The following is a 26,531-nucleotide window of genomic DNA, read 5'->3' on the forward strand; positions in this document are numbered from 1 at the left end:
CTATACTCCAATTTCCTGCTTAAAAATTTGAGTCATCACAGATTCCTACTTTTTTCCTTCAAGTTCAACTGCTGAATTCTACAGCTTCTACCTTTCCTCTCCTTCCCAGAACCACCATCCTAATCAACGCAGTCAAAATTCTAAGCCCCTTGAACATGGATTTCTGCCTTTACTTCCAAGTTTGACTTCCACTGCATTTTTTTCTTTGTACATACCGTAGCTTCTATCATATTATATTTTCCTACTACTGCCTTCCTATTGCCTTGTGTATGGAACTCCAAATGCAGCTAATCACCTTTTAAGATTCCAATGGTCAGTTCTTTCATAACCCAACTTCATTTCCCACTTTAGCAAAAATGATGACTCCTATATACTCTCTGTGATCATTGTGCCTGTTTATGTCTTGTAGCAAATAAAATGTGTCCTGTTCCCAAACTCTGTGTTTAAGACCACCCTACTCATTATTAAAGCCCAACTCAAAACTCACAAGCTTCTGGATCCAAATGTACTATTCACTCTGCTCCCTCTTCTTTCTAACATGTCTCCTTTTTTAGCATTGTTCAACACTATATCTTGCTGAATTACTATACCACACTACACTATGCTGGTCTCTAATTTTTATGACCTAATATTTATTGTGTCAAAATATAATGCTATGACATATTATATATGAATGAATTGTTTGTTATTCCCTTTTGAAGTGTACTATACTTTATGCTTTCTGCTCACCCTCGAGCAACTACAATGTAGCCATTATTTAATAAGCACCATATCATACTTAAGTCCTTAAATTTTAATCTTGAGTTTTGATACTCTTAAGGCCACAATCAGTAAATATGTTCTGTAAGTGACCAGATGTTAATATTTTACTTTATAGGCAACTTGCAGGCTGTGTCACTTTTTTTGAACCATTTAAAAACGTAAAAGTCACTTTCAGCCTGAGGGCTGTATATAAACTGACCATTGACTAGAAGATTTAACCTACGGTCCATCGTTTGCTTATCACCACCTTCTCTAATGAACAATTTGCTGTCTTATAAAAGTATCTACAGTTAAACATTTGTATCAATATTTAATTTTTAGAAAATTGGTAAAGCACTTCAAAAGAATTTTCCCTCAATCACAAAACAACTCCTGAGTTCTTACCGGCTCTTTCAGATTTTTCTTTCTGTTCCCGTAATTCCTCTCCCTGGGTGGTCATCTGTTTAATGTGACTACGAAGCTGAACAATTTCTTCTTCTTTCAGTTCCAATGTTTCATGCATCTGACGCTTTGTCTCTGCTATTACCATTCCCTGAACAGAAGTACAGACTCTAAAGCATTTGTTTAACAAAACTATATCATCAACAGCACAGCTTAAACTTAATTTGAAAGGCAAAAAAAATGTCTTTCTTTTTTTTTTATTTTTTTGGTACCAGGAATCAAACGAATGACCTCACTCTTGCGAGGCAGGCACTGTGCCACTGAGTTACATCCCCAGCTCAGTATAGCATAAGAATTTCAGTGTTTCATGAACTATCATCTATGTTTTGCTCTAGGCCTTAGTTACCTGGTATGGTACCAGGATATTTTCAATGTAAAAATTATTTTAATAGTAACTTAAATCTTTTAAGCATTAAAACATATTTTTAGTTAAAATACTTATCATTTTTCTATAACTGTGCTGTAATTGTTCACATTTTAATAATCAGTTTATGCTGGGCATGGTGGCATACATCTGTAATCTCAGCACTCAGGAGGTTGAGGCAGGAGTTCAACGCCAGCCTGGGATACAACATGAGTTCCAGGCCAGCCTAAATTTCATAATAAAATCCTATCTCAAAAAAAAAAAAAAAATCAGCTTACAATGAACAAAATACAACCTTCTGAACTTGGTTCAGGACCCTAATGAACTACAATTACTAAACCAGCCTGTAACATGCAGATAATCCCAGAGACTCTCAAAGACTACAGTTCCTGCTGCTACGGTAGAAGGAGCAAGACTGCAGGATGGATCTACCTGGTTTTTCTCTTTCCTCCTGTGACTGTCTGTAGTCCCACCACTACTCCTTATCACTGTCAGTAAGGCACCCCATTCCTCCAATTTGCTAGGTGCTTCTGTTCCCTCTATGTAGATAATCTACGCTAGAATGAAGGTCACTAAGGGAAAAGAGATAACCAAATTATTATATAAATCAATAATTTGGGACTAACAAAAAATGGAGTAGTCAAATTATTTCTTGAAAATGTGTTCAGATTTTATGAGAGCTATTTTATGATGTTAAAAGATTATTACTTTACCTACAGGGTGTGCTGAGCCCTGCTTTACAGTATAGACTTTCAGGTGGTTAATATAAAGACACAGATCACAACCAAGTCAGGGAAACACTGTTAATAAAAAGTTTCAAAACAAAATCATGGTTCTTCAGTTTCTTCAAAAACCAAATCACAACAGAAAAAGAATGAGGACACTTGAATCTATACATTAAAAGAAGTCTTAAGAGTTGGACCCATCAATTGCAGGGAAAGAAATGTTTGGATCATGAGTCATAAAAAGAAATGTAGAGAAATCTGAAAATAGATATCAAATTGTATAACAAAATTATTAAGCTGTTAGATGTACTCATGATAATGTGATTATATTTTATAAAAATAGAGAGCTTTGTTTTAAAGACATAAAATAGCATAGCTATAAGCCAGCAATATTAAAGGAAATGACCAGGAGCTGCTTTTAAAAAGCACCCCAGAACTTGGGGTTAAAGCAAGTCAATACTGTCGCCCCAACACCAGCCTGCCAAGGATAAGACATTCCTTTCTCAGTCTTCCAGTCTCCTAATATACTCTAAAATCCTTATGTGTAAATGTTTGCTTATGTTAATATACATGCATCATTTCTTTATTTTCTAGGCAACTTATCTGAGAGACTAATCTGTTCCCCATAATATTTGAAGGAATATACCAAAATCATTCACATTTAGAATGCTTTCATTATAAATTTTCTCTGAAAAGTAAGTATGTACTGTACACACAGATTTCCTTGGCAAAAGTTACTCAAATCTATAGATTAAAATGCCGACTAGAATCAAGAAATTATGGATAGAGAATCAGCTTCATATGATGTAAAACTAATGCCAGTAGTTAAATCTAGAAATTTAAGTACTTTTCCTAGAAATAGTTGCAATAATTTGGGAAAGCAGGACTACGAACGCTTCCAATTGTTTTCAAAAGTGAATTCTGGGGCCCCCTGACAAATTTTAGTAATCATAATTTGTCGTTTTACCTTATCTTGTTCAAGTTGTTCAATTAAGTTCTTTGCATCACGCAACTGAGTGATAAGTTTAGTCTTCTCAGCCATATGAAGCTCCTAAAAGAATTTTAAAAATTCATTTCCATCTCTAATAAAGATTCTCCTCATATGAAAACTCAAACATTTAATCCAGATATATCTTATACTCTAGTAGGAGAGAAGTACAGAAGTAGTCTAGGGCAGAAAATACTAGACGAGGAAGTCTCAGAAGTAAAGTAAATGCTATCAAGCCAAGAGCATTTTATGCCCAAACAAGGATACTTTCTCCACCCTGTCTAGGGAGAATGAAAAAAGGCTTTTCTCAGAAGTGGCACAAGCTACACAGAGCCTGTGGATCTAGCTTTACAGTGTTAAAACAAAACTCATTTGCTTCTTTACCTTCATCTTTTCTAGTTCTTGAAGTCTTTCATCAAGTTGTTCTTGTAGTGCTTCTTTTTCACTGGTTAATAGAGTACATTGTTCCTTATGTGACTGAATTGTTTCTTTACAGCGCTGAAGTAGTTTTTCTTGACGCTTAATTCTTTGCTGCAGTGTTTCCGGTGTTTTAGCAGAAGATCTATCTCCCACTACCAATAAAGCAGTATCAACAAATCAGTCAGGAAGAAATATAATTCAAGGAAGAATTACTCTGTTAGTAGGTAGAATTTTGTTTTTTGTTTTTTGTTTTTTCTTTTTATTTGTTTTTTTTTAATGCTAGGAAATGAACTTAGGGCTTTGGGCATGCTAAACACACTCTCTCCCACTGACCTATATTCCCAGCCTCAGGACTCTGTGTGCCTGTGTATGTGTGTGTGTGTATATTTGTTTATCTGGCGGCGAGAGTAATACGACTGAATTCAGGACCTTCACAATGAGATCCATCCTCAGCCCACTTTTCACTTTTTATTTTGTTGCAGGGTGTCGTTAAATTGTCCAGGCAGGACTTCAACTTGCAATCCTCCTACCTTAGTTCCCTAAAGAGCTGGGATTATTGGCATGTGCCACTGTGCCTGGATCCAGGAGTGTCTTATTACACAAAAACTTGTGTTATACTTTGAACCAGACCAAGAAGAGAGAGGACAGCTCTGGTAGCTAATAACATGATATTCTTCCAACGTCTATTCTTAGTTAATACTTAATTGATTTTTTTAGTGAAAATAATTAGTAGTGCATTCACCTCTTTGGTGGTTCAATTCAATCCTGGAATGACATGGTAATCAACTAACATTAATTGATTTGACCCTTAAAGATAGTTTGATGGTCACTTTTTATTAGTAAAAATTATCTTCTTCACCAGGCATAATGGTGCACGGCTATAATCCCAGCACTCAGGAGGCAGAAGCAGGAGGATCACCACAAGTTTGAGACCAGCCTAAGGTACACAGTGAACTCAAGGCCAGCTGGAACTATATAGCAAGACCCTGTTGCAAAATAAATAAATAAAATATCTTCTTTGGCTTAGCTTTGACTAAGAAAGGATTAATAAAGTGCTCTTCCCAACCACATTCTAATCAGAGTTCTGGTAAGTATAGCTTCCTGCATCCTCCCACAGCTGAATGAGCTTTTCATATTCCAGGGTAGGTCAGGATCCCTTACAGGCTGCCAAAATAGCTAGCTGCTCAGCAATTTATTCTATATTTCACTGGACCAAAAGGTTAGTATAAGTCTCTTTCAGAGAAAAGCCTAGGAAATAAAAGTGGAAATTTTTCTGAATATGAAACTCAGTAACAAAAAATAGGGAGGGCAATGATGAATTTTAAAATAAAATTTGGCTATCATTCTTTCCCAGTTAAAAAGCAAAACTAGGGCCGGGGGTTTAGCTCTGTGGTGTAAGTATCTGCTTGGCAAACGCAAGGTCGTGAATTCAATCCCTGGCACCAAAACAAAAACAAAAAAAAAGCAAAACTAAAATATCTGACTAACTACAATTAGCATGGTCGGGAGTCATGGCACATGCATTTAATCCTAGCACTCAGGAGGCTGAGGCAGGAGGCTCACTATCAGTTCAAGACTAGCCTGAACAATGCATAGCAAAACCCTGTGTCAAAAAGACCAAAGAAAAAGGAAAAAAAAATTACAATTAGCATATTTATTAACAATGAGCAAAAAACTGACCTGTTTATATCAAATTAGCTACTGCTACCAAAAAAAGTATAACAATAATTTCAATTATAACAAAAACGTGATGCTATGTACATCTACTGATTTTCTCCTGAAAGTCAAGCAAGAAGCCAAAACAAAACAAAAACTTTTCTATCTTTGTGCAAATGTTAGGATCAAAGACAGATTATTCCTATGTCAGCCCATTTCTATCAGCTCACATCTCAGAATCTCTTTTTTCTTCTAATTTTTAAGTTAAACTTTTGACAAAGTAAAGCTTACCGACTGGCTCTACACCACCCTCTATGTTCTCTTCTTTAGGGAAGGCTTTGGCTTGTGGTTCCATCTGAGAAGGTGACGTTAGTGCATCAACATTCATTGGACCATTTCGTAATCGTTGTTTCAAGAGAGAAACCTAGAGAAAAGTACTCAGGGAAATTTTAAAAAGAAAAAAACCAATGTAAAACATTAAGAGGATAGAGTAAATAATATTGTTTTTACTACAGTAGGAGGAAAATCAAAATGAAAAGCTTATTCCCAATGCAATTGGTTTTTATGTCCTGTTACCAATGATACAGTAAAATGATACAAGAAACCAAAAGTTAGCCTTAAAATTGAGGAAAACTGTTTTTTAAAATTATGCCTCTCCTACTTTACACACACACTCGCACATGCACAAATGTGCATTAAAAATTTGGTATCCTTAGTCCACCAAAATGCCTTTTATTTTTCTTAATACAAAAATTCCATACTTTTAGTTTTACCTGAGTTTGGAGAACACTGATATACTGATCTTTCTCCTCTAAAGATGCATCAAACTCCTCTTGAAGATGTTTTTTTGCTTGTTGGTCCATTTGAAGCTCCTAAAACAAAAGATTTTATAAGTGATTTTCAACATACGACAACAAATACAAACTAAAGTTTTTAATGTTTAAAATTTGTGTATCTTTTATGATAAGGTAACAACAATGGAGAATAATCAGCATTAAGATATTAACACCAACAAATAATTTTTCTCCTTTATGAAGAGTCAAGAAAAAAAATGTACTCTTTTTGGAGCTGTAACGATTACTATGTGGATAATAATAATGCAGAAAGAAAAAAAGAAAATAAAACTTAAATTGAAATGGACCATATAGAAATCCAATGGTTTCCTTCCTCCCAATACATGAAGCATCCATTAGTCAAAATCCTATGCTTTCTAATCATAAAAAGGGTGAACCAATTGATCACTGAACAAGAAAATTTCTAGTTCCTAAAAATTACTTAAAATGCTACTTTCTTTGGGTCATTCATGCGTATTTCTTTTTTTTTCCTTTTAATTTTTAAATTTTATGTAGAATGTAGTAAAAATACAACAGAACAAGATAAAACAAAGCCAATAGAGACAATGTAGTGACATTGGTACAAGACTTCAAAGCAGGATACTGGGATGGTAGAAATAGGTACTATAGTATATTTCATTATCTTCATAATAGTTGTCCAGTCAATTAGGTATACTAAAATGAAACCAGTAACAGACCATTGTAAAACCAATTGAAGGAAAATATTGAATACAAATAACAATCATTACAAAACATAACAGTGAAAATAACCTTTGCCTTCAAACAGAACATAGAAGGAAATCCCCCTTATTTGCTATATTGTATATGGTCATCCTCCCAAGAGATGCTCAGAACTCTGTCCCCAGTTGCTGATGGGGTAGGGGGGATGTTTGATTCTCAGCCCAAGCCGCACCGGTAGGCTTATGGGAACAGCTGACTGGTTCTCCTCCCAGCTGGCACCAGGGGCACTTACCAAGAGGACGGGCAAATTGCCCTTTTGTGCAGCCACCTAAATTGTTTAATTTTTAATTTAATTGTATTTTAAAGAACAAGACAGAACAAAGCCAATCGAGACAATGCAGTGAAACTTGTACAGAACTTCACAGCAGGATATCAGGATAACAGTAATAGGTACCATAGTATATCTCGTTATCTTCACAATAGTTGTCTATTCAATTAGGTATAGGAATATCAAACCAAAACCAGAACATTATAAAACCAACAGAGAGAGAATATTGAATAGAGCAAAATAATTAATCATAACAAAACAAAACAGTGAAAACAACATTTGCCTTCAAACAGAAGATAGAAAGAAATCTCCCCTATTTGCTATATTGCATACAGTCATCCTCCCAAGAGATGCTCAGACCTCTGCCCCCAGTTGCTGGGGAGGGGGGAGGGTTGGGATATTTGATTCTCAGCTTATGCACTGGTGGACTCATGGGAGACACTAATTGGTTCTCTTCCTGGCTCGCACCAGGGCACTTACCAAAAAAATGGGCTAACTGCAAGTTCCCCCTAACTTCTACCATGGCCAGATATCTCTTTTTTATCTTTTTAATTTATGGGTATTTCTAAAAGCTGTTACAATGATCTTTATCTCTCTGGATCTTAACCCCATTATGACCGTGGAGCTTCTAGCTGTATGTTTGGGGTTGTTCTGTTTTGGTTTTTTGGTACCAGCCCTGGCTATATGCCTCTTTATCCTTTGCTGACTTCTATACATCCCTTTAGGCTCAGTCTTGGTTCTGTGTCTCCTGTGTTTCTCCCTTACACGTTCTCCCTTCACAATGCTAGACATACAGATTGTACTACACTGAACACTCAAAAACACTTGATTACACCAGGATTTCTACCTCACTAATTCCCTAAACTCGAAATATTTAAAATATCTTTTGTTGATCCTCACATGTGATCAAAATATTTTATTACTCTCCCTACAACATTTTTCTACAACTGAAATCACTGTCCAAATCTCCCTAATTTTTGATGTGAATTTTCATCAATAGCCCTCAAGTGTTCTGAATCCATTCCTCATAGATTTGCTACAATAATTCTGCTTTAAAAAGTTTCATGTACTTATAACCAATTTTCTTTTCTCAAACTGTTTCAAATCTATTGAATTTCAAATTCAAAACAGAAACATCGTCGGGCACTAAGTGTTGCCTACTCTCCCCCACACCTATAATCCTCCAGTATTAGTAAAGCCATCAATGTGAAATATCACATGCGTTCTTAGCCATCCATTCAAATGTGCACTTCTCATTCAGCTGTATTTTCTTGGGCCTATATTCCTCAGTGAAAAAAACCTCAAAACCTAATACCTAACCTCTAATATATACTTTCTGAATTTTAAACATGTTTGTTCTTCATCATATGTATAACAATCATTAGCTGTAGAAATATAGTCATTAAATTTCTTACCAAATAGAATATATTGATTGCCAACAACTTTCATTCTCCAAATGGAAGATAATGAGCAAAAATATGTACTAAGTGAAAAGATGCTAGCCCAATAGAAAAAAGTCTCTGATGATAAAAGTCACATTATTTGCCCCTCTTGGAAAAGTGCTTCAATGAAGTTTTCACAAGGTTAAAAATCATATTCCAGTAATATAAAGGTGCGGGGAAACCAGACAATAATGAACCTGTTACACCTTCATTTCCCCTGTTCTCACTGCACACTTGCAATTCTATGCAATGCTTCTCTGAATACTAGCTGTGTTCTAAGTCAAATTAGAAATGTGGGATCATAGGAGGACCATGAGTAAAGGGTTTGTTCTTTATTACTTTAAAAGTGGGTATTAATTCTTCTAAGGTACTAATCAAAAACAAGTTGTATAATTTTTTATTAAGGAAAGATGAAAGTATTTGTACAATAGACGTCAATGCTTGGTCTTGTTAACACAACAAAAATAAATTACCCTTGTTTCCAAAGTTACAATGTTTTAAAGAATACTGGGGAACTGTGGTAAATTATAAAACTTCTCTGTATCATCACAAAACAGCAGGAAATAGCCTATATAATAAACTAAAAATAATAATAGACAAGAAGAAACTAGAAACAAAACATGGTATCAGTAAGAATTATCCATAATGTTATACAAGAAATTCTTATATGACTAATATTGAAAGTTAATTCAGGCAGCAATAACAACAAAGCATATTCTGTGGAACAAAGTGATTAAAGTGATTGGTCTTGATGACATTTCAACCATTCAAAACTATCATATTTTTCTTCTCCTTTGCCTCGTCTCACAAATATACTAGCATTTCTCAATTGCTATTTGTAGAATTTTTAATTTATTCAATCCTTTTTAAACTGTACTTACAACATATATATCTTTGTTTGATAAATTCCATAAATTATACAATTAGAATTCATACGATTCTAAATTTACTTTCATTTGCCATAATGCCACCTGTTTCAAATTTTCCCCAAGCCCTGTTTGGGAACTAAAGTAACAAAAAATAGCAAACTAAGACCAATGATTCACACCACAAATAAGTAACAACATATTCTCCATAAATACCAAAATACAAATAGGTAGAAAGAAAGCACTAATACTAATAAATATGTTATTGGTATCTGTATTGGATATGATAGAAGAAACCAATGAAGTATCAGACGGGCTCAGGAATAAAAGAACTAGAAAAAGGCAGCAAGTACTGACTGCAAAGTACAGCAGGCAAATTTGAGACAGTATAAGAAACCAGGGATGGTCTTGCGCACACAGATACCAAGTGGGTACATGAGCCAATGGTACATCCAACCTCTATTAAGAATTATCCCCAAAAGTACAATGACTATAAAATTTATATTTTCCCCAAAAAATTACTGATTGGGAAAAGCAAAAAACAAAGCTTGAAATACAGTAGGGACATTTTAGCCCTAGAAGTTGCTACTGATTATTCACACAGATAAGCCATGGTCTACTGTTAAGACATTTTTTCATGTATTCCAACAATGTTTATTTGAAAAGAACTACATAAATAAAAACTCTATGAATGAACTATAGTCTTGTAGGCTGAACTAGTAAGTTACTCCTATAATAAATTATGTGCATATAAAATATCCTATCATATACAATGATGATAAATATAGGAAACAATTACTATTTTCAAAGCATTAAAACTTACCTCTCTTAATTCTCCAATTCTACGAAGTGCTTTATCCTGACTCTGACTTAATATACCCTTTAATTTAAAAAAAAGCTGATTAAAAGTCTGCAAAGCATAGTAATGAAAAACAAATTTTAACATAATTATTTAGTAATACTATAACTGATTATTCAAATAATCTGAAGATGGAAGAGAGGACTGAACATGTTAAAATGTGACCATGTTGAGATTCTGTTGAAAGGTAGTTCATTATGCTATAAAATCTCTCTACATCCTGTCTATGAATGTGGTCACACAATTAACTATACATTTATTAAAACACACAGATATCATGGGCTTGGTGATATACACCTATAATCCCAAACACTTGGGAGAACTACAAGTTCAGGGCCAGTCTGAGCATCTTAGTGAGAACCTGTCTCAAAAAATAAAAATGCTAGAGACATAGCTCAGTGGTGGAGCGCCCGCACCCAGTGTGTGAGGCCTTAGGATGAATCTCTACTACCTCAGGGAGGAGGAAAAAAAAAGGTAGTAGCCAGGGTTACAGCTGTTTCTTATCAGAGGAATATGACTTGCATTGTTTTTAGAGGGCCATATCAGCATCTAAATCAAAACCAAAGTCTTCTTTTCCCCCTATATGAACACAAGTTTTGTCTGGTTTCAAATACAAATTTTTAAATGTATAAAAATGCAATGCTAGGGGCCGGGGATTTAGCAATTGAGCTCAGTGGCCTAAGCGCCTGTCTGACAAGTGCGAGCTTTTGAGTTCCATCCCCCGGGCGGGGGCGGGGGACGGGGGGGGGGGGGGGCAGGCAATGCAATACTGAGAAAAGTGAGAAACTGTAGACAAGTATATAGAAGCACATGTTTTGTAGGCTAACTGCAGGGTAGTGAATCCTCTCCTCTCACTTGCCGCTTACACACTGAAACAATGAGTAAGTCATTCTTCCTCGGTTTCTTTACAAGAGAGGGACAAGAACTAAATATACGATGGCTCGTACATACAAAGAGCTCAATAAATGTTAACTAGTAAGAAAGGCATTAGCAATAATTTTAATAGTACTTGTAATTTTAATTTTATTGGATCTATTGAAAGGGTATTTCAGAGGTGTTTAGGCACACATGGGCATATACACAAAGGAGTGCAAGTCACTGAATTTTATCTCCAATATCTTTTATATTTAGAATAATGAAATGACAATTCTCTACTGCCACTTAGTGTTAAAATTATGCACATCAGGAATTTTTACATTCAAAGTTCACAAGACATAAGCAAGAAAGCCACAGAACTTACAAGGTGACCCTTTGAGAATGAATTTACAGAATATTAAAATAATAGGTTAAGTCAGAACTACTCGCCACTTTGAAAGACCTTGTTTCAGGAAAATATTACCAAATTTGTAATAAGTGTGTACCTCATTTGTAATAGTCTAATTTTCATAATTATTATGAACAATTAGAACACCAATTCTGCAAGAAATAATTCATGTTACCATTCAGAAATGATTATATTTCAGGAAATTTAATGTTTAATGTTACACGTAATATGCCAGGATTAATATTTATAGAAAGTTATTTAAAAAACAAGTCAAGTGTGGTTGCAATATGCCTTTAAACTTGGTTCTTGGGAGGCTGAGGCAGGAGGATCAAAAGTGTAAGAGGGTAGCTGTGGATACACAGTGAGTTTAAGGCCAGTGTGAACTAGACAGAAAGCCCTTGTCACAGTAAATAAATAAATTTTTAAAAAGAAAACAAAAAAATTACTTGGGGAAATCAATTTTATGAAAATTCACTTTATAAATAAGTAACTTTTTAGTTACATGATTAGCTTTACTAGAACAAAATGCTGAACTGTTTAAAATAACTTCTACCAAAACAAAATGATCATATTTAACATACACACGCACAGAAAGCAAACTGATGGCACCACTTGAACTGGAGTGGACATTTCCCCTATTCCTGACGTGTGAATAATCACCTGAGGTATCTGGAGGGAAACTTCTGGCCCTAAGCAGGATGATACATGGGGTAAAGATGAGTCTCCCAGAAGATCTTTATTAGCTTTAGTCCCCATACATTTAACTAAGAGCTTTACAAGCAGCAGCCTTGGAAAATTACTATCCCAGAAGAAAGGATCTGTATACTAATACAATGACAAGAAATAAAGATGTCTGCAGATAACAGAGAGGGATTCAATAAACAAAAGAAAATTAATAGAAGGCTGGGTGTTTGGGCTGTGAATATAGCTCAGTAGTACAGCTCTTGCATAGGACATGCAAGGCCCTCAGTTTTATACCTACTAACACACACACACACACACACAATTAAATAAAGAATATTGGAAAAAAGAAAATTCCTATAGACTGGTAGTAGGAAATGTATTCAAAAGAGGCAAACATGTCTTCAATCCAAGCCTGTTAAACACTGTTGGGATCTGTAATTCCAGGAAGTCTGTCCATAACAACTAAAAATCTCTAGGATATCTCATTCACCCTCTCTTTAGCAAGATCTCCAGTAATGGCAAAATGGGTTAAATATTGTAATCACGTGGAGAATTTAAAAAGGATTAAAAATATCTTCCTACTAGCTATTTTCTAATTTTACCATGATGTATAGCTCAGTAACACAGTCAAAATATTACTTACTTGTAGCTTTTTCTTCTCTCTCTGAAGAGTCTGGTAAGCTGTAACAAGCTAGAATAAAGTCATCAAGGAACATTAGTTATTAATCAATGCAACTAATTATTCTAAACTCAAAATATCTCTTTCTAGACATTTCAGCAACCTAATTCAATGCATATTAGTTAAGTAAACACAGAAAGTATATTTCTAAAAAGTAAAATGTAATTTGACTTTATAAACACTGACTCTCCATATGACTTCACGTTAAGTATAAACTTCTTTAGATTTCAGTATCTAATTCATAGGTAAGGATGGAAGCTAACTTGCCTGCTATGACTTATATCTAGTTTTCCCCCCAAAGCTTCATGCACTCAGTAGGTTAGGTTTTTGGGAATAACTGGATCACAGGGGTGATATTGGATTAGCCTACTGATTGATTTACCATAGTTCTGGGTGTCAATGATGGATTTTACTGAAGAGGGAAGACCCACCTTGGGCATGGGTAGCACCAACCAACAGACTTGCAGACTGGGTGGAATAAAAAAGGAAGAGAAGGGTAGTCTTGTGCTTCCTGCCTGCCATGCCATGGACTGTTTCTCCTCTTCTATGACCCTCTGCCACGCCACCTTGCCTTGGAGCCAACTGACTATGGATTGAAATCTCTACAAACTGTGAGCTAAAATAAACCTTTCCTCTTTTAGCTTGTGAATGCCAGGTATTCTGTCTCAGCAGTAAGAAAGTAACTAAGATATTGCCTAAAAGCATAAGGTTACTCCAACTACATAATGTAGTTACAGACTATTATCAATAACTGAGAGTTTGCTAGAAACACAAACTCTGGAGCTCTACCCCAAAAAACTGACTGAGAATTGGATTATAGTGGGTAAAGAGACAATAATCTGTGTTTTAAAGGGCTCTCCAAGTCAGTTTTTGCTTTGGGATATACTATACCAGACAACTGCTCTCTAAAAGTTTCTTCTATTTATAGGATTTGTCACTATAGCTTTGCAAATATATGAGGAAAAAAGCTTATAACCAATTCATGGATACTGTAATTCAAGTCCTAAACAGAGATATAATCTAATACATCCCAAAACAACTTAATAAAATTATGAATTAACAATCCTTTTATATTTGTAAGTTCTAAGCATGACACATCCACAAACTAAGCACATGGCTCTAATGAATTGTGGAACTCTATTTTAGAAGTATTAGTCTCTGAAGAGTTGGGTAGCAGCTTTAAGAGGAAGCACCCCCTATTATGAGACTTTCTATTTTTCTTGGAAAGCTGCTGTGTGCCCCAGATGCCACTACTGATGTTTGAAAGTCAAGAGGTAGGCAGTACAGCAGATGAGTTTAGCGACAGACTTAAAAATACAAAAGGAGCCTGCTCTTATTACCAGAAGACCAAAAGGGATAATGATGCTCAAAAAACAGGTGAGGAAGTCAGGAAAACTACCTCAAGAACGACATTTTATTCGTAACAATAGTTCATACTAGTTAACTAGAGTGGCAAAGAGAAGTAGAGATAAAGCTTAAGGGTTCTTTTTCCCTAATAAGCTGCTTGACTTTGAGACAGCACAGAACAATAGAAAGAGATTTGGGATCAAATCCAAACTCTGTCAAACTGCTATGGGACCTTGAGCAAGTTACTCATCTTTATGAATCTCTAATCTTGTTTTCATAAAACAGAGCCAATTAACATCTACTTCATAAGAATGGTACAAATTAAATAAATTGTAAATACAAACTTCATAGCATCTGGCACACTTAAAAACCAATTTACTCTGCTGCCCAAGTTTTTTCTGGGTAAGTTAGTAAAAACAACATAATTATAAATTCAAAACCATTAATACCTTTAGTAGAAAAAAGTTTAAAATTTTTTAAAGGAAAAAATTGTCTGATTCCACAAGCTCATCAGGAGATACATGGCTTTAGTACTCTGTTTGCCTCTATGTGTGCCAGCCTTCAGATGTTAGGCTTATAGTTCCTTTCAATTTTGTCAGCACCATATACTTTTAAAAAGTATTCTATATATTCTATTAAGGTTTTTGTTTTGGTTCAGTTTTGGCTATAAGGGTAAAACTATCTGTATAATAACCATAATTTGAAACAGAAGTTTTGGCTAACACCTAAACTTTAGTATTCACTGATTAAAATTAATTATTAATTGTGGTGTTGACTTACAAACTGTAAGATAATAAGCATTACATATTAAGATAAGAAGCCATTGACACCTATTCCATGAAAGGTTTTTTTGAGGAAAAATTGCTTTAACTGCACAGGACAAAAAAGGGTACTGAGAGAAAGCAACCAATACAATTAAGCATGAAATAAAGCCTTATTATGAAATGTTCCAGAAGGACTAAAGATATAAATGGAATAGCACTACTTCCTCCCAATCACTGACCAGGGTGTGTCATCAAAGAGTTTAGCACATAAGAGACTCATTTTAGGATAAAGTTTAAACATAGGTATAATGAGAATGAATCAAATCTGCCAGAAAACCAGACTACCCTAAAATACATCTGAAGTCAGCACTAAGGGGGCATGATTGGCAGAAGAGGTCATTTTGGAGGCAACATTTAGAAATGAATAAGGAAAGCGATCTGTGCAGGAAAAAGGATGACCTCTGTCCTGGGTGCCCAAATGATCTTAAGAAAAGGGCTAGGAATGACGGGACACAGAATCCAAGAACTAGAAAGTTATAAGGAATACTCTTCGACATTTTACCAAGAGGCTTGCTAAAGAGCCTCAGTACCACTGAAGGTCTAACTAGATATTGCTGCCAGGGATGTAGATCAGCAGCACAAGCACCTGCCATGCAAGCACGAGGTCATGAGTTCGATTCCCAATACAAAAAGGAAAAAAACAAGTTGCCTATCTAACTAGATATTGCCACAGCCTACCACATCAGTAACAGGGTACCTGGGAAATCAATAGTTTAGCCAGCCACAGGAATTAAGACCAATACAGCAGCATAAATAATAGAACAGGGAAAGAAAATTTTGTACAGGCAAAATAGTCATACTCCTACCTCAGAATATTTTCCTCTGTAGCTACTTAAGCTTCTTTCCATCCTTCGCAGTCGCTGCATCAACTGTTCTTTGCTGAGACTGTCTGAATTCCCTGGTGAGTCTTCTGCCTCACTCTCCATGTCAGAGGGTGGATCAAAGGCGGCAGCAGAACAGTCCAAGTCAAGTCGATTCAGGGACTCTCGGGAAGACGTTCGTACCAAAGATTCTTTTGAAGAAGATCGGAATAGAGATTCCTTTATTGGACTTCGAAACAAGGACTCCACAGAAGGCACCCGGAGCTGGAGCTTCTGTGCAAAACTCTGTGTGTCACCTGACTGCAACCAAAACCCAACAGAATATGTGGGTTAAAAAACACATATTTTAAACTTCCATTATTCCCTATTACCAGCAATAATCTGCTAACAGCTCTAAAAATTCAATTTATATCCTCATATTTCACATAAAGTATTTTTTTTTCCTGAAAAACAAGTTAACTATTCTTGAAGAAGCCCTACACCTGGAGTTAAATGAGTAGGGTGTAGATCTCAGGTCTGTCACTTGGTAATACAATAACCTCCACTAAAAGTTTGTATATCTGTAATAAAGAAGAAAACTACTGTTTCCTTGCTAACCCCACAGGATTTATCAACTTAACTCCTGAGGCCTGCATCACCATTATATACCCAGTGCCTAAAATGTGGTTACATACTATGCAATGTATGGCTGAATCTAAGTGGGCTTTATCTGAAGAATCTTTATTAGGTGATTCTTTTTCTTTTCTTTTAAGACAGGGTCTTACCATATAGTTCAGGCTGGCCTTAAACACTCATGGCCATCCTCCTTCAGCCTCCAGAATGCTGGGACTGCAAGCATGCGCCACCACACTCAGCCTAAGTGGTGAGTGTTGATCTTTTGTCTCAACAAAAAAAGTGAAGGGAAGGACAATATGTAATGAGCCAACAGGTATTGTTTAAAAAGGGAATGTTAAGCAAAGTTGACTAGTGATACACAATTCTGTAATACTTATTCTGCTAACTAAAAATAAAAATATGCATTAATAAGTCATGAAGTACAGCTGAACAGTCTGAGCTAGGGACCCTCTGCACAGATTAGTAATCCTGACATTAAAAACAGTGATAACTGTTACTCGCTTTAATTTAAATTGACAAGGAAAAATAATACAACATAATTCAACTAATTGTTCTAAACAGGTTTATTTTGTTTGGGTCACACCAGTCAACATTTAAAAAAGTGCTTCCTAGAAACTCGTTCTCGGGCTGGGGGTTTAGCTCAGCGGCTTAAGCACCTGCCTTGAAAGCAGGCAGTCGTGAGTTCGATCCCCGGTACCGATAAAAGGAAAAAGACAAAAAAAAAAAAAAAGAAACTCGTTCTCATTAGTGCAACTGTGCCTCACTTGGGAAGACCTAAACACACCAAGGGGAAGAGAGTGGCTTGGTGATAGTGTTTACCTAGTATGCACAAAGGCCCTTGGTAGGTTTGCTCTCAAATGGCACCAAAAAAAAAAAAAAAAAAAAAAGGTGCCAGAAGGGAAGTGCTTGGGGGGGGGACGGACGACTAAGATCATATGTAGTCAAAGACTACTGGAAAACAAAAATTTTCTCTTTAATATACACTATAAAAAATCAAAAATTTTATTATGGGATTTATATATTTAACTGTATCTTTAGATATTAAGGCCAAGTGTATAAGGCAAGGTGCATGTAAGTGATAATATGTGAAAGTACCTTCATAAGCACGCAAGTTTGTAACAACAGTGAAAACTGGAAACAATCCAAATGTTCACAACTAGAGGATACATTATAATCAGAAGGAAAAAGTTCAAGGTACACTATTACATGGAGGAAAAAATCAAGTTACAAAACAACAGGTATATGGTGAACTCATTTCACTTACATACAATTTTCAATTTATATTTGTGTACTTGCACAAATACCCTTAGAATGAAGTCACAAAGAATATATACCAACAGGTTAACAATATCTCTGAGAAGTAGGAGTTTTGGTGAACTTTATACTTTTCTGTGCTTTCTGTCCTTTTGCTAGTATGGAACTCTTACCCTCATAATGAGGGAGACATGAAAGATGAGAAAAACTTTCATACTCAAACATTGTGAAGAATCACTTAACTGATAATTTTATCACCAATCACTTCTGACCTATGTGAAAAGTGCTTTTTGATTTACAGTAGAAACTGTCCCCTAAATGCCCTAGGACCACGATGGCAAAAGTTTCATCTTTCAAAGTAGTCCACTATGGCATGTATGCCATAGGCTCACCACCAATGTCCTGGGATAAACAGGTAAAGCAAGTTTGAAGAAGTGTAGAAATACTGATACTTTAGGGTCAGCCAGAAGCTAGTCAGCAATGTGAAAGGCAATGTATTTGCATATGCTAACAAACTTAAAAGTCATATCCACAATTGGGATAGAGTCCCACCATATAGTTCAGCTGGTCTTAAACTGATGGCCTTTTTTTTTTGTGCTCTAGACTGAAGCTATAGCAATGTAAAAATCTAGCAAGTGCTCTACCACTGAGCTATACTTGGAGTAAATTTTTAATGTTGAGTGATTTAGCCTATGGGCTGTCAAGTTAGATTATCAAAGTCCAAATCACTAATTCTACCACTATTCTTCTAATGATCTTGAGCAAGTTTCATTCATTCATTCACTTATTTATGTATTTTGGTTTTTTGAGACAGGGCCTTGCTATGTTTAAGGCTGGCCCTGAACTCACTATGGAGCTTGGGCTGGCCTCAAACTCATGGCAATTTTCCTGCCTCAGCCTCCCAAGTGCTGGAATTACACGTGTGCGCCACCACACATGGCTTGAGCAAGTTTGTTATCAGTCCTCTTTGTTGCCCTGTAAAATGAGGATAAAAATGATAGCAGTAATACTATCCACCTTGTATGACTGTCACAAAGAGTGAAGGAATTAGTACACACAAGGTGCTTACGACGTGGCAAATGCTAAATAAACATTAACAATTATTATAGAAAAAGGACATTAAAAAGAAAAAATAAAGAACTGTTATTAAAGCTTAGGTGGCAGATTCTTGTGGTTATAAAGAGCAAACAGCACAGGTTATGAAGCCAGACTTCTTAGGCACAAATGTTAGCTCTACCATTTGCTAGCTATGTGGTTTTGGTCAACCTCTGTTTTTACCTATATATATTAAATGAAGGTATATATAATAGTCCCTTCTTAAGATATCTGTGATATCTATTAATAAACGCAAAATATTTAAAAGGATGATTTGAGATAAATAATCAAGAAATATTATCACCTGATATTCAATATTCCCTTCTAGGTAACAATATGACCTGGTAAAAGTATTCAGCTTTTACAAATTAAAGCCATAATGAAGTAACATTTTGCATCCATCAAAGTGACTAAAACTTAAACTACAGAAAATACAGCATTGATGGAAATGTGCAACTCCTGCTGAAGAATAATTTGTCAGTTTATATTAAAACTCAACAGGACTAGGGGTTTAGCTCAGTAGCACAAGCACTTGCCTGGCAAGCGCTAGGTCATGAGTTCAATCCCCAGTACCAAAAAAAAAAAAAAAAAAAAAAAAAAAAAAAAAAAAACTAAACACAAGTATCGTCTCTGAACCAGTATATACCATTCCAACTATACACCAATGGAAATGTGTACGCATGTGGTCAGTTCACAAAAGACAACTAAAATGTTCACAGCAGCATTAGTCAAAAATAACGCCAAACTCAAGACTATCATTAATTCCACAAATGGAATTTTTTCAAAGGCAGTCTGTTCACCAATAGAATACTAGACAAGAATCCCATTCACCAATGGAATACTAGACAGCAATGAAAATGATTTATACCATAAGCAACAATACAGATAATTCTTATACACTATTGAGCAAAAGAAGCTAGACGAAAGAGTATCCACTTTTAATTCCATTTACATGAAATCCAAATAATGGCAAAATTAACCTGCAATGTTATAAGCCAGAATAGTGGTTACCCTTGGAGTTGAGGGGTAGGAGTAGAAGGGACCACAAGAGCTCCAAGGGTCCTAGTAATTTTTGTTTCTAAAGAAAATTTATAAAATAAAGTTTTCTGTATGCTACATTTTCAGCAGGTTTTTTAAATTAATTCTTTTCAAATACTTTTGGCCATCTAAGTGTGATATTACACACTTTAAAAGAAAATCTACAGGACACAAACTTTTGGAACAGTTACCATTTTCCTAACAGACTGCACCTTTTATTGTTGTCTTTCGCCTACTCTCCTTCCTAGAATGGAGATGTAATTTCTACAGACCAATTGGTCTTTCTGGGGTGAAGCAACTGGCACAGATAGGGAAGGTAAGAGGGAAAACAATAAAGTCGAGAGGAGCCCCTTTGAGACGAGTCCATCTGTACAATGAGAACAATGGCATTACCATAATACTACTTATGAGAATTGAACGAGTTGAAATTACGTTAGCAGTCCTCAGTGAGCCTTCCTATCACGATGTCTGCTGTATACATTCCCTTACCCCAGATTTTATGCTCTTAGAACACTTTATATATATTTTCTGTATCCTTGCCACATTGCTTTTTTTATTTAAAAGAGAATAAAACAAAACAGAATAAAGCAAATCAGAACTGAACAATTCAAGCAATAAAGAACTTCAAGACAATAGGAAATCAACATTGGCTACCATAATGTCTCTTGTTTTCTTCAAATTAGCTGCCATACCTTCCTACACAATAAAATTAAGCAATTTTTAAAAATATAAAGCAAACTAATCAAAAAAAGAACGAAAGCATGACAGGACCTGCAAGCAGGCAGTTGTGAGTTCCATCCCCGGTACCGATAAAAATGAAAAAAGACCAAAAAAAAAAAAAAAGGACTTTCAAAACAAGATGATAGGTAGAAATAAATAATGGCTACCATAATGTCTCATTTTCTTTAAAACAGCTGTCTATAGTGTGGGGATTTAGCTCAGGGACATAAGCACCTGCCTGGTAAACATGGGGTTATGAGTTTGATCCCTGGTGCCAAAAATAAATAAATAAATAAAAACAAAATAGCTATCTATAGCACCCCACATAATAAAATCAAGCAAAATAAAACAGAATAAAATCAATCAAAACACAAGAATGAAAGCATTATAAGACTTCAAAACAAGATAATAGTAAATCAACCATGGTTACTCTAATACATCCCATTACCTTCAAAATAGCTGCCTATATCATCAGAAACAGTAAAACAAAACAAAACAGAATAAAACCAAACTTAATGAAATTATGAAAACAATACAAGAATTCAAAATAAGATAATAGGAAATTAACAGCGGTCACCACTTTCCCTCTCTAGGCGTTTCCTCCCCTATCACTTTCATAATATCTATTGTGCTTTTTGGATCCCACTAACTCCTTCAGTTTTTTACGCTAGGGAGATAACTGGCATTCATCCATGAGTCCAAACCATTTCATACATGAGCATGATTTCCAGTTACATCTGTTTACCTAGATGTTACCAAGAGCCTCAAGATTATCCTACTTTATAGCTGAGTAGCTTTCCATTGTATGAAAATACTGTATCTTTCTTATCATTCTGTGGTTGATGGACAAGATACCCTTGCTTTTTCCTGGTCTCCTGTCATGTGGAACAATTGTTTTCTCTCCTTAATTTTCAGTCTATGAACTTCCTTTCAAAAGTTAAGTGTGTTTCTTGTACACAGTATATTGATAGATATTACTTCTTGACCCACTCTCCTTGTGTTTCTTTTTATTGCCGAATTGAGACCATCTACATTAATGTTCACCGCTGGCATGCACTGGTTCATCTCTGCCCTGCTATTGTCCTGCTGTTGGCCCTCCACTTTTCCCCTTCATTCAGTTGCCTGTCTTGTTTGGCGATCGTCCTCTGCTGCTGTTCCTGGAACCATGGTCAGCTTTATCTCTCTCTAAAATATCCAGCATTCTCTGTAGGATTGGTTTGGTGGTCATAAATTCCTTCAGTTGTTCTTTATCTTGAAAGTATTTTATTTTTCCTTCAATTTTGAAAGATAGTTTTGCAGGGTATATCAATCTGAGTTAGAAGTTGTTTTCTTTCAGGATTTGAAACACTTCAAACTATTCTTGATTTGATGGTTTATGTTACAAGTGTGCCATAATTCTGATGGATTTTCCATTATAGGTAATCTGTTTCTTTTCTCTAACAGCTTTTAATATTCTGTTCTTATGCTTCTGGGATCTTTTTTTTTTTTTTGTACCAGGGATCAAGCTAATGACCTCGCATTTGCCAGGAAGGTGCTTGTGCCGCTGAGCTAAATTCCCGGCCCTGGGATCTTAATTATTGTATGTATGGATATAGATTTATTTTGCTTATAGCTAGCCGGAGTTCTACATGCCTTGCTAATTTGTATACCAGATCCTTTCCCCATGTTTGGGAAGTTGTCTGCAAATGCTTCTGTAAATAGTTTTTTTATTTCATTTGTGTTGACCCTGCCTTTTTGCTGTTACACATCACTCTTAAATTATTTTTCTTTGTATCTTCAGGTGTTGAATTGTTATTTCCTAGTTTCTTGTTATTTTAAAGAGATCTTTGCTTTCACAATGGCTAGCTGTGATCCTGTGTTCAAGGTCTGAAATCTATCTTCACTCTCTTTCAGGCGGTTTTGCCAGCTTTTAATCAACTTTTTTAAATTTCCTGGATATCTCTTTGAATCTGTTTCATGTATTGTAATTCTTTCCTATGTTATTCATTCAAGGTTTCCATCATTTTCCTATGCTCCTCTTTTTTATCTATGTCTTCTTTAGATATGCTCAGCAATTCTTTCAGTATGTTTGTGATTTCTTCTTTTACCCGAGACAGTATTTCTGATCTGGTTACTTTTACAGTCTCATGAAGTTATTTCTTTACTTCAGTTGCTATCCTCTCAGAGATTTCAGGTATGTGTCTTCCATTTTCTTCCCTGACTGTATCTCCCAGACTTGCTCTGTGTGGGCTGGGCGTCTGAGATTGCCTTTTGCTTCTTTGTCTTCATGTTCTTCTGGGTTCCTCCTAACAAGCTGGTTGTGGGATCCAGACACTTTCCATGCTGGCTGCCTGTCCACAGTGTAGAATGGGCCAAGCACCTGGTTTTCTCTGCATTCAGGTTCCCAGGGAGGTAGCAGGACATGAAGTGGGCTTCTCCAGGCCCATGCAGCTACACTGAGGCTTCCCTGATGGTCAGGGATGAAGAGGGGCAGGACTGCTTCTTCTCAGCATACATGTCAGGACCAGGACTCCCCTGATGGCAGCAGGCACACAGTTGTCTGATTCTCCCAATGAATGCTGGCTGCCCAAAGGAAGCAAGGGTCTCCAATGGTGGCCTGTGGGCACATGGGCCATATGTGGCTGCATCTGCCTGCCCATGCTAGGTACCTGCAATAAGCAAGCCTTCCGACGCTGGCCGGGATGCACGGGCTGCATCTCCACTACGCTGCTTCTATAAATTAGGTACTTAATGGACATCTGTTCAGCTGAACCTTAACCTTTACTGATAATACTCAACACTATACCCAAAGTAAACATATTTACCACAGATACTACTATCATTATGATTTTCTTTTTTGGAAGGAGTCTGAAAACTGTCACTTGAGTCTCACTTTCCACATAATTTTCTTTCTTTCTTTTTTTTCAGCGCTAACCTTTGGAATTCACGTTTTTTTAATGGAAAAAAGGTAAAACAAAATTTCATGAGAGATGATAGCAGACTAACAATAGTGAATACATTGCATATTACTATCTTTAAAGTAGTTATTCAGAGTAAAAGTTATGGGGATAAAAATTCTCCAAACAGTATTAGTGTAAACCTTCCTTTTACAGAACTAAGAGACATTAACAGTATAACGTCCATTTTTTTCTCTTTTCCCTTCCTTCCTTTTCCTTTTCCCACATCCTGGTTCCTTTTTCCTATTTAATAATTTCTTCCCATTTCACAATATCCACTGTAGATTTTAGACTTTACTTACTCTTTCAATTTCTCAGACCAGGGAGACAGCATTGATATTTACACATGTGAGTCTGATTTATTTCACTAATGAGTATGGTCTCAAGTTGCATCCATTTATCTATAAGGCTCTGGTTATCCTTTTTAATTGCTGAGTAGTACTCCACTGTATAAAAATATGTCATCTTTTTTATCCTTTCTTTGGTTGATGGGTATTTGGGTTGTTTCCTGGATTTAGTTATTACAAATTGTGCCGCTATAAACATGGGTGCACATGGATCACTGTAGTATGATGTTTTAAATTCTTCTGGAAGAATATTCAGAAGAGGAATACATGGGTCAAATGGGATCTCTAATCCTAGCTTTATGAGGAGTCTCTATACTGACATCCACAGTGGTTTCACCAGTCTGCACTCCCATTAGCAGTGCAGAAGGGTTCCTTTTTCCCCACAGCCCATCTAGCATTTGCTACTGGTTGATTTTTTTGATGATATCCATTGTTTCTCTAGTAAGATGGAATCTAGGGGCTGGGGATTTAGCTCAGCGGCATAAGCGCCTGCCTTGCAAGCAGGCAGTCGTGAGTTTGATCCCTGGTACTGATAAAAATGAAAAAGACCAAAAAAAAAAAAAAAAAAAAAAAAAAAAAACACCACTGTAAGATGGAATCTGTGTTGTATTAATTTGCATCTCAGAACCATTGATGTTGAACTTTTTTTTATATATTTACTTTGCCATTGGTATTGCTTCATCTGAGAAGTGTGTACTCATCTCAGATACTAACTTCTAGACGAGGTCTTTCAATCTGGAGCATCTGATTTTTTTCCTAATTCTTTGTGTGTTGTACATGGAAGTCCTTTGAAGGACAATTGGCTAAAAATTTTTCCCAATCTATATTCATTCTGTTCATGATTTCTTCTGATGTGCAAATGCTTTTTAATACGTTTAGTTAGTCCCAGTTGTTGATTCTTTGTCCATTTAATTTTTTTTTTTTTTTTTGAGACAGGATCTCACTACGCAAGTCAGGCTGGCCGTGAGCTCACTTTGTAGCACAGGCTGGTCTGGAACTCACAATGATCCTCCTGCCTCAGGCTCCCGAGTGCTGGGATTATAGGCGTGAGCTACCACGCCTGACTTGTTCATGTAATTTTTTTAAAAAATCATGATTAATCTTAATTTTTCCAACAGTAAAATACTCTGCATTAGAATATGCTTTTTTAAAAAATGTCATTTCCTTCACACTCTTCTTCCATATTATACAATTTACCATCTCTCCATAAGGCTAGCTCCATAATCCTCTACAACTATAAAATCAGATTTTGTTTTTTCAAAGTTTTCACAACACTGCCATTAATTTTTAAAATGAAGATACTGGAATCTTGCTTACAAGAAAAACTCTTCCTCAAGAAACTACAAACAAACCTTTACTTACATATACATTGAATCAATGTTTGGGCCTCATTGTTTCAGTATAATCACATATTAATAATTAGTATAGACTGTCCAACACTCTGAAATGACTTTTTAAAAAATATTAACATCAGTAACATACCTGAGGCGTGGCTGGTTCACTTCCATTAACACTGTTGGGAGATTTTGTGGCAGGAGTAGATGCATTCTAAGAAAGAAATATAAAAGGAACAGAAAAGTAAGGTTTCAAACTGTTAAGAACAAAGTGTAAGTACCAAGACCTATTAAACCACTTATACAGTAAGCGAAATTAGTAATTATTCATTAATTAGAATATTTTCATGCAAGACAAAACTAATATGGTAAGTATTTTAGAAAATTCATTTTGCTAAATGACAAACGTTAGTATGCAATAAATTTTATTCAAGCTTATCACATACCTTTTCCCATTATGTTCCCAGTTTTTTCCTCACAATAAAAATCAGTAACAAGGATTGAATTAGCAAAATTCACTCAAACAGAACCATCCAGAAAAAGAAATAATGTCAATTGCTCACTACAATCATATTCAAATTTAAAAATATCTTGATAAGAAATGGAAATGCCTCATTCACTTGAAGCCAGCAATCTAAATGAATTACAATCACTTTCATAAAGTTTTAATTAAAAACTTCTTCCATGTATAATAGCTTTTTGTTTTTGTTCTGTTGCTATGACAAATGCTCCAAGCTAACCAACATTCTGATTCCATCATATAAATTTCATAACATATGTGATTCTTTGACATTCAAAAATTTTAACTGCATTCCTAATGTAGTGTCTAACTATAATTTGTTAGCACTTTTGAACTATTTCATACTAAAACAGCTTCCTGGGTTTAAGCTAAACTACCAAAGCCAACACTAACCACTGTTTCAAGAACTTGGCAGTTAAAAAGTACATTACTTCCTACCTCTATAGCTGACCAAGAAAATTTATATATCTGACCTAACTGGTCTTAAATATATGTGGAGAAGACATTCAGCTTGGCAAACATGATCTCAAATTTTTAAACATATATTAGGCATTTAATAATAGGAAATTAATTTTTAGGTGAAATAAATACTCTGCTATATACTTTCATCTTTATGTTTCAGAGATATATTCCAAAACATTTACAGTTAGAATAGGATTTCTTTGCTCCAAATAGTGAAAGGTAGTTG

General features: G+C 35.5%; 1 protein-coding gene across 8 annotated transcripts in view; it reads right to left on the reverse strand.

Moving 5' to 3' along the window:
- The window catches only part of Golga4 (golgin A4), a 125,813-nt gene that overhangs the window by 52,280 nt on the left and 47,002 nt on the right, over positions 1-26,531 (reverse strand). For 7 of the 8 annotated variants that reach the window (XR_010051313.1, XR_010051312.1, XR_010051314.1 and 4 more), the window contains 9 exons: positions 25,472-25,537; positions 15,970-16,284; positions 12,957-13,004; positions 10,330-10,386; positions 6,130-6,228; positions 5,648-5,780; positions 3,665-3,852; positions 3,260-3,343; positions 1,147-1,294 (listed from right to left, as the gene is read on the reverse strand). Coding sequence is in view for 5 of the 8 variants with exons in the window: in XM_013156385.3 (XP_013011839.2) it covers positions 1,147-1,294; positions 3,260-3,343; positions 3,665-3,852; positions 5,648-5,780; positions 6,130-6,228; positions 10,330-10,386; positions 12,957-13,004; positions 15,970-16,284; positions 25,472-25,537 (1,138 nt within the window). In the remaining 3 variants the exon portion in view is untranslated. Of the gene's footprint in view, positions 1-1,146; positions 1,295-1,999; positions 2,140-3,259; positions 3,344-3,664; positions 3,853-5,647; positions 5,781-6,129; positions 6,229-10,329; positions 10,387-12,956; positions 13,005-15,969; positions 16,285-25,471; positions 25,538-26,531 lie in introns of those variants that run through there. The other variant, XM_063260336.1, reaches the window with a different exon arrangement.

The sequence above is a fragment of the Cavia porcellus genome, unplaced genomic scaffold (assembly GCF_034190915.1).
Source record: "Cavia porcellus strain 051 isolate PalLab524CR breed Dunkin Hartley unplaced genomic scaffold, mCavPor4.1 scaffold_13, whole genome shotgun sequence".
NCBI classification, from domain to species: Eukaryota; Metazoa; Chordata; class Mammalia; order Rodentia; family Caviidae; genus Cavia; species Cavia porcellus.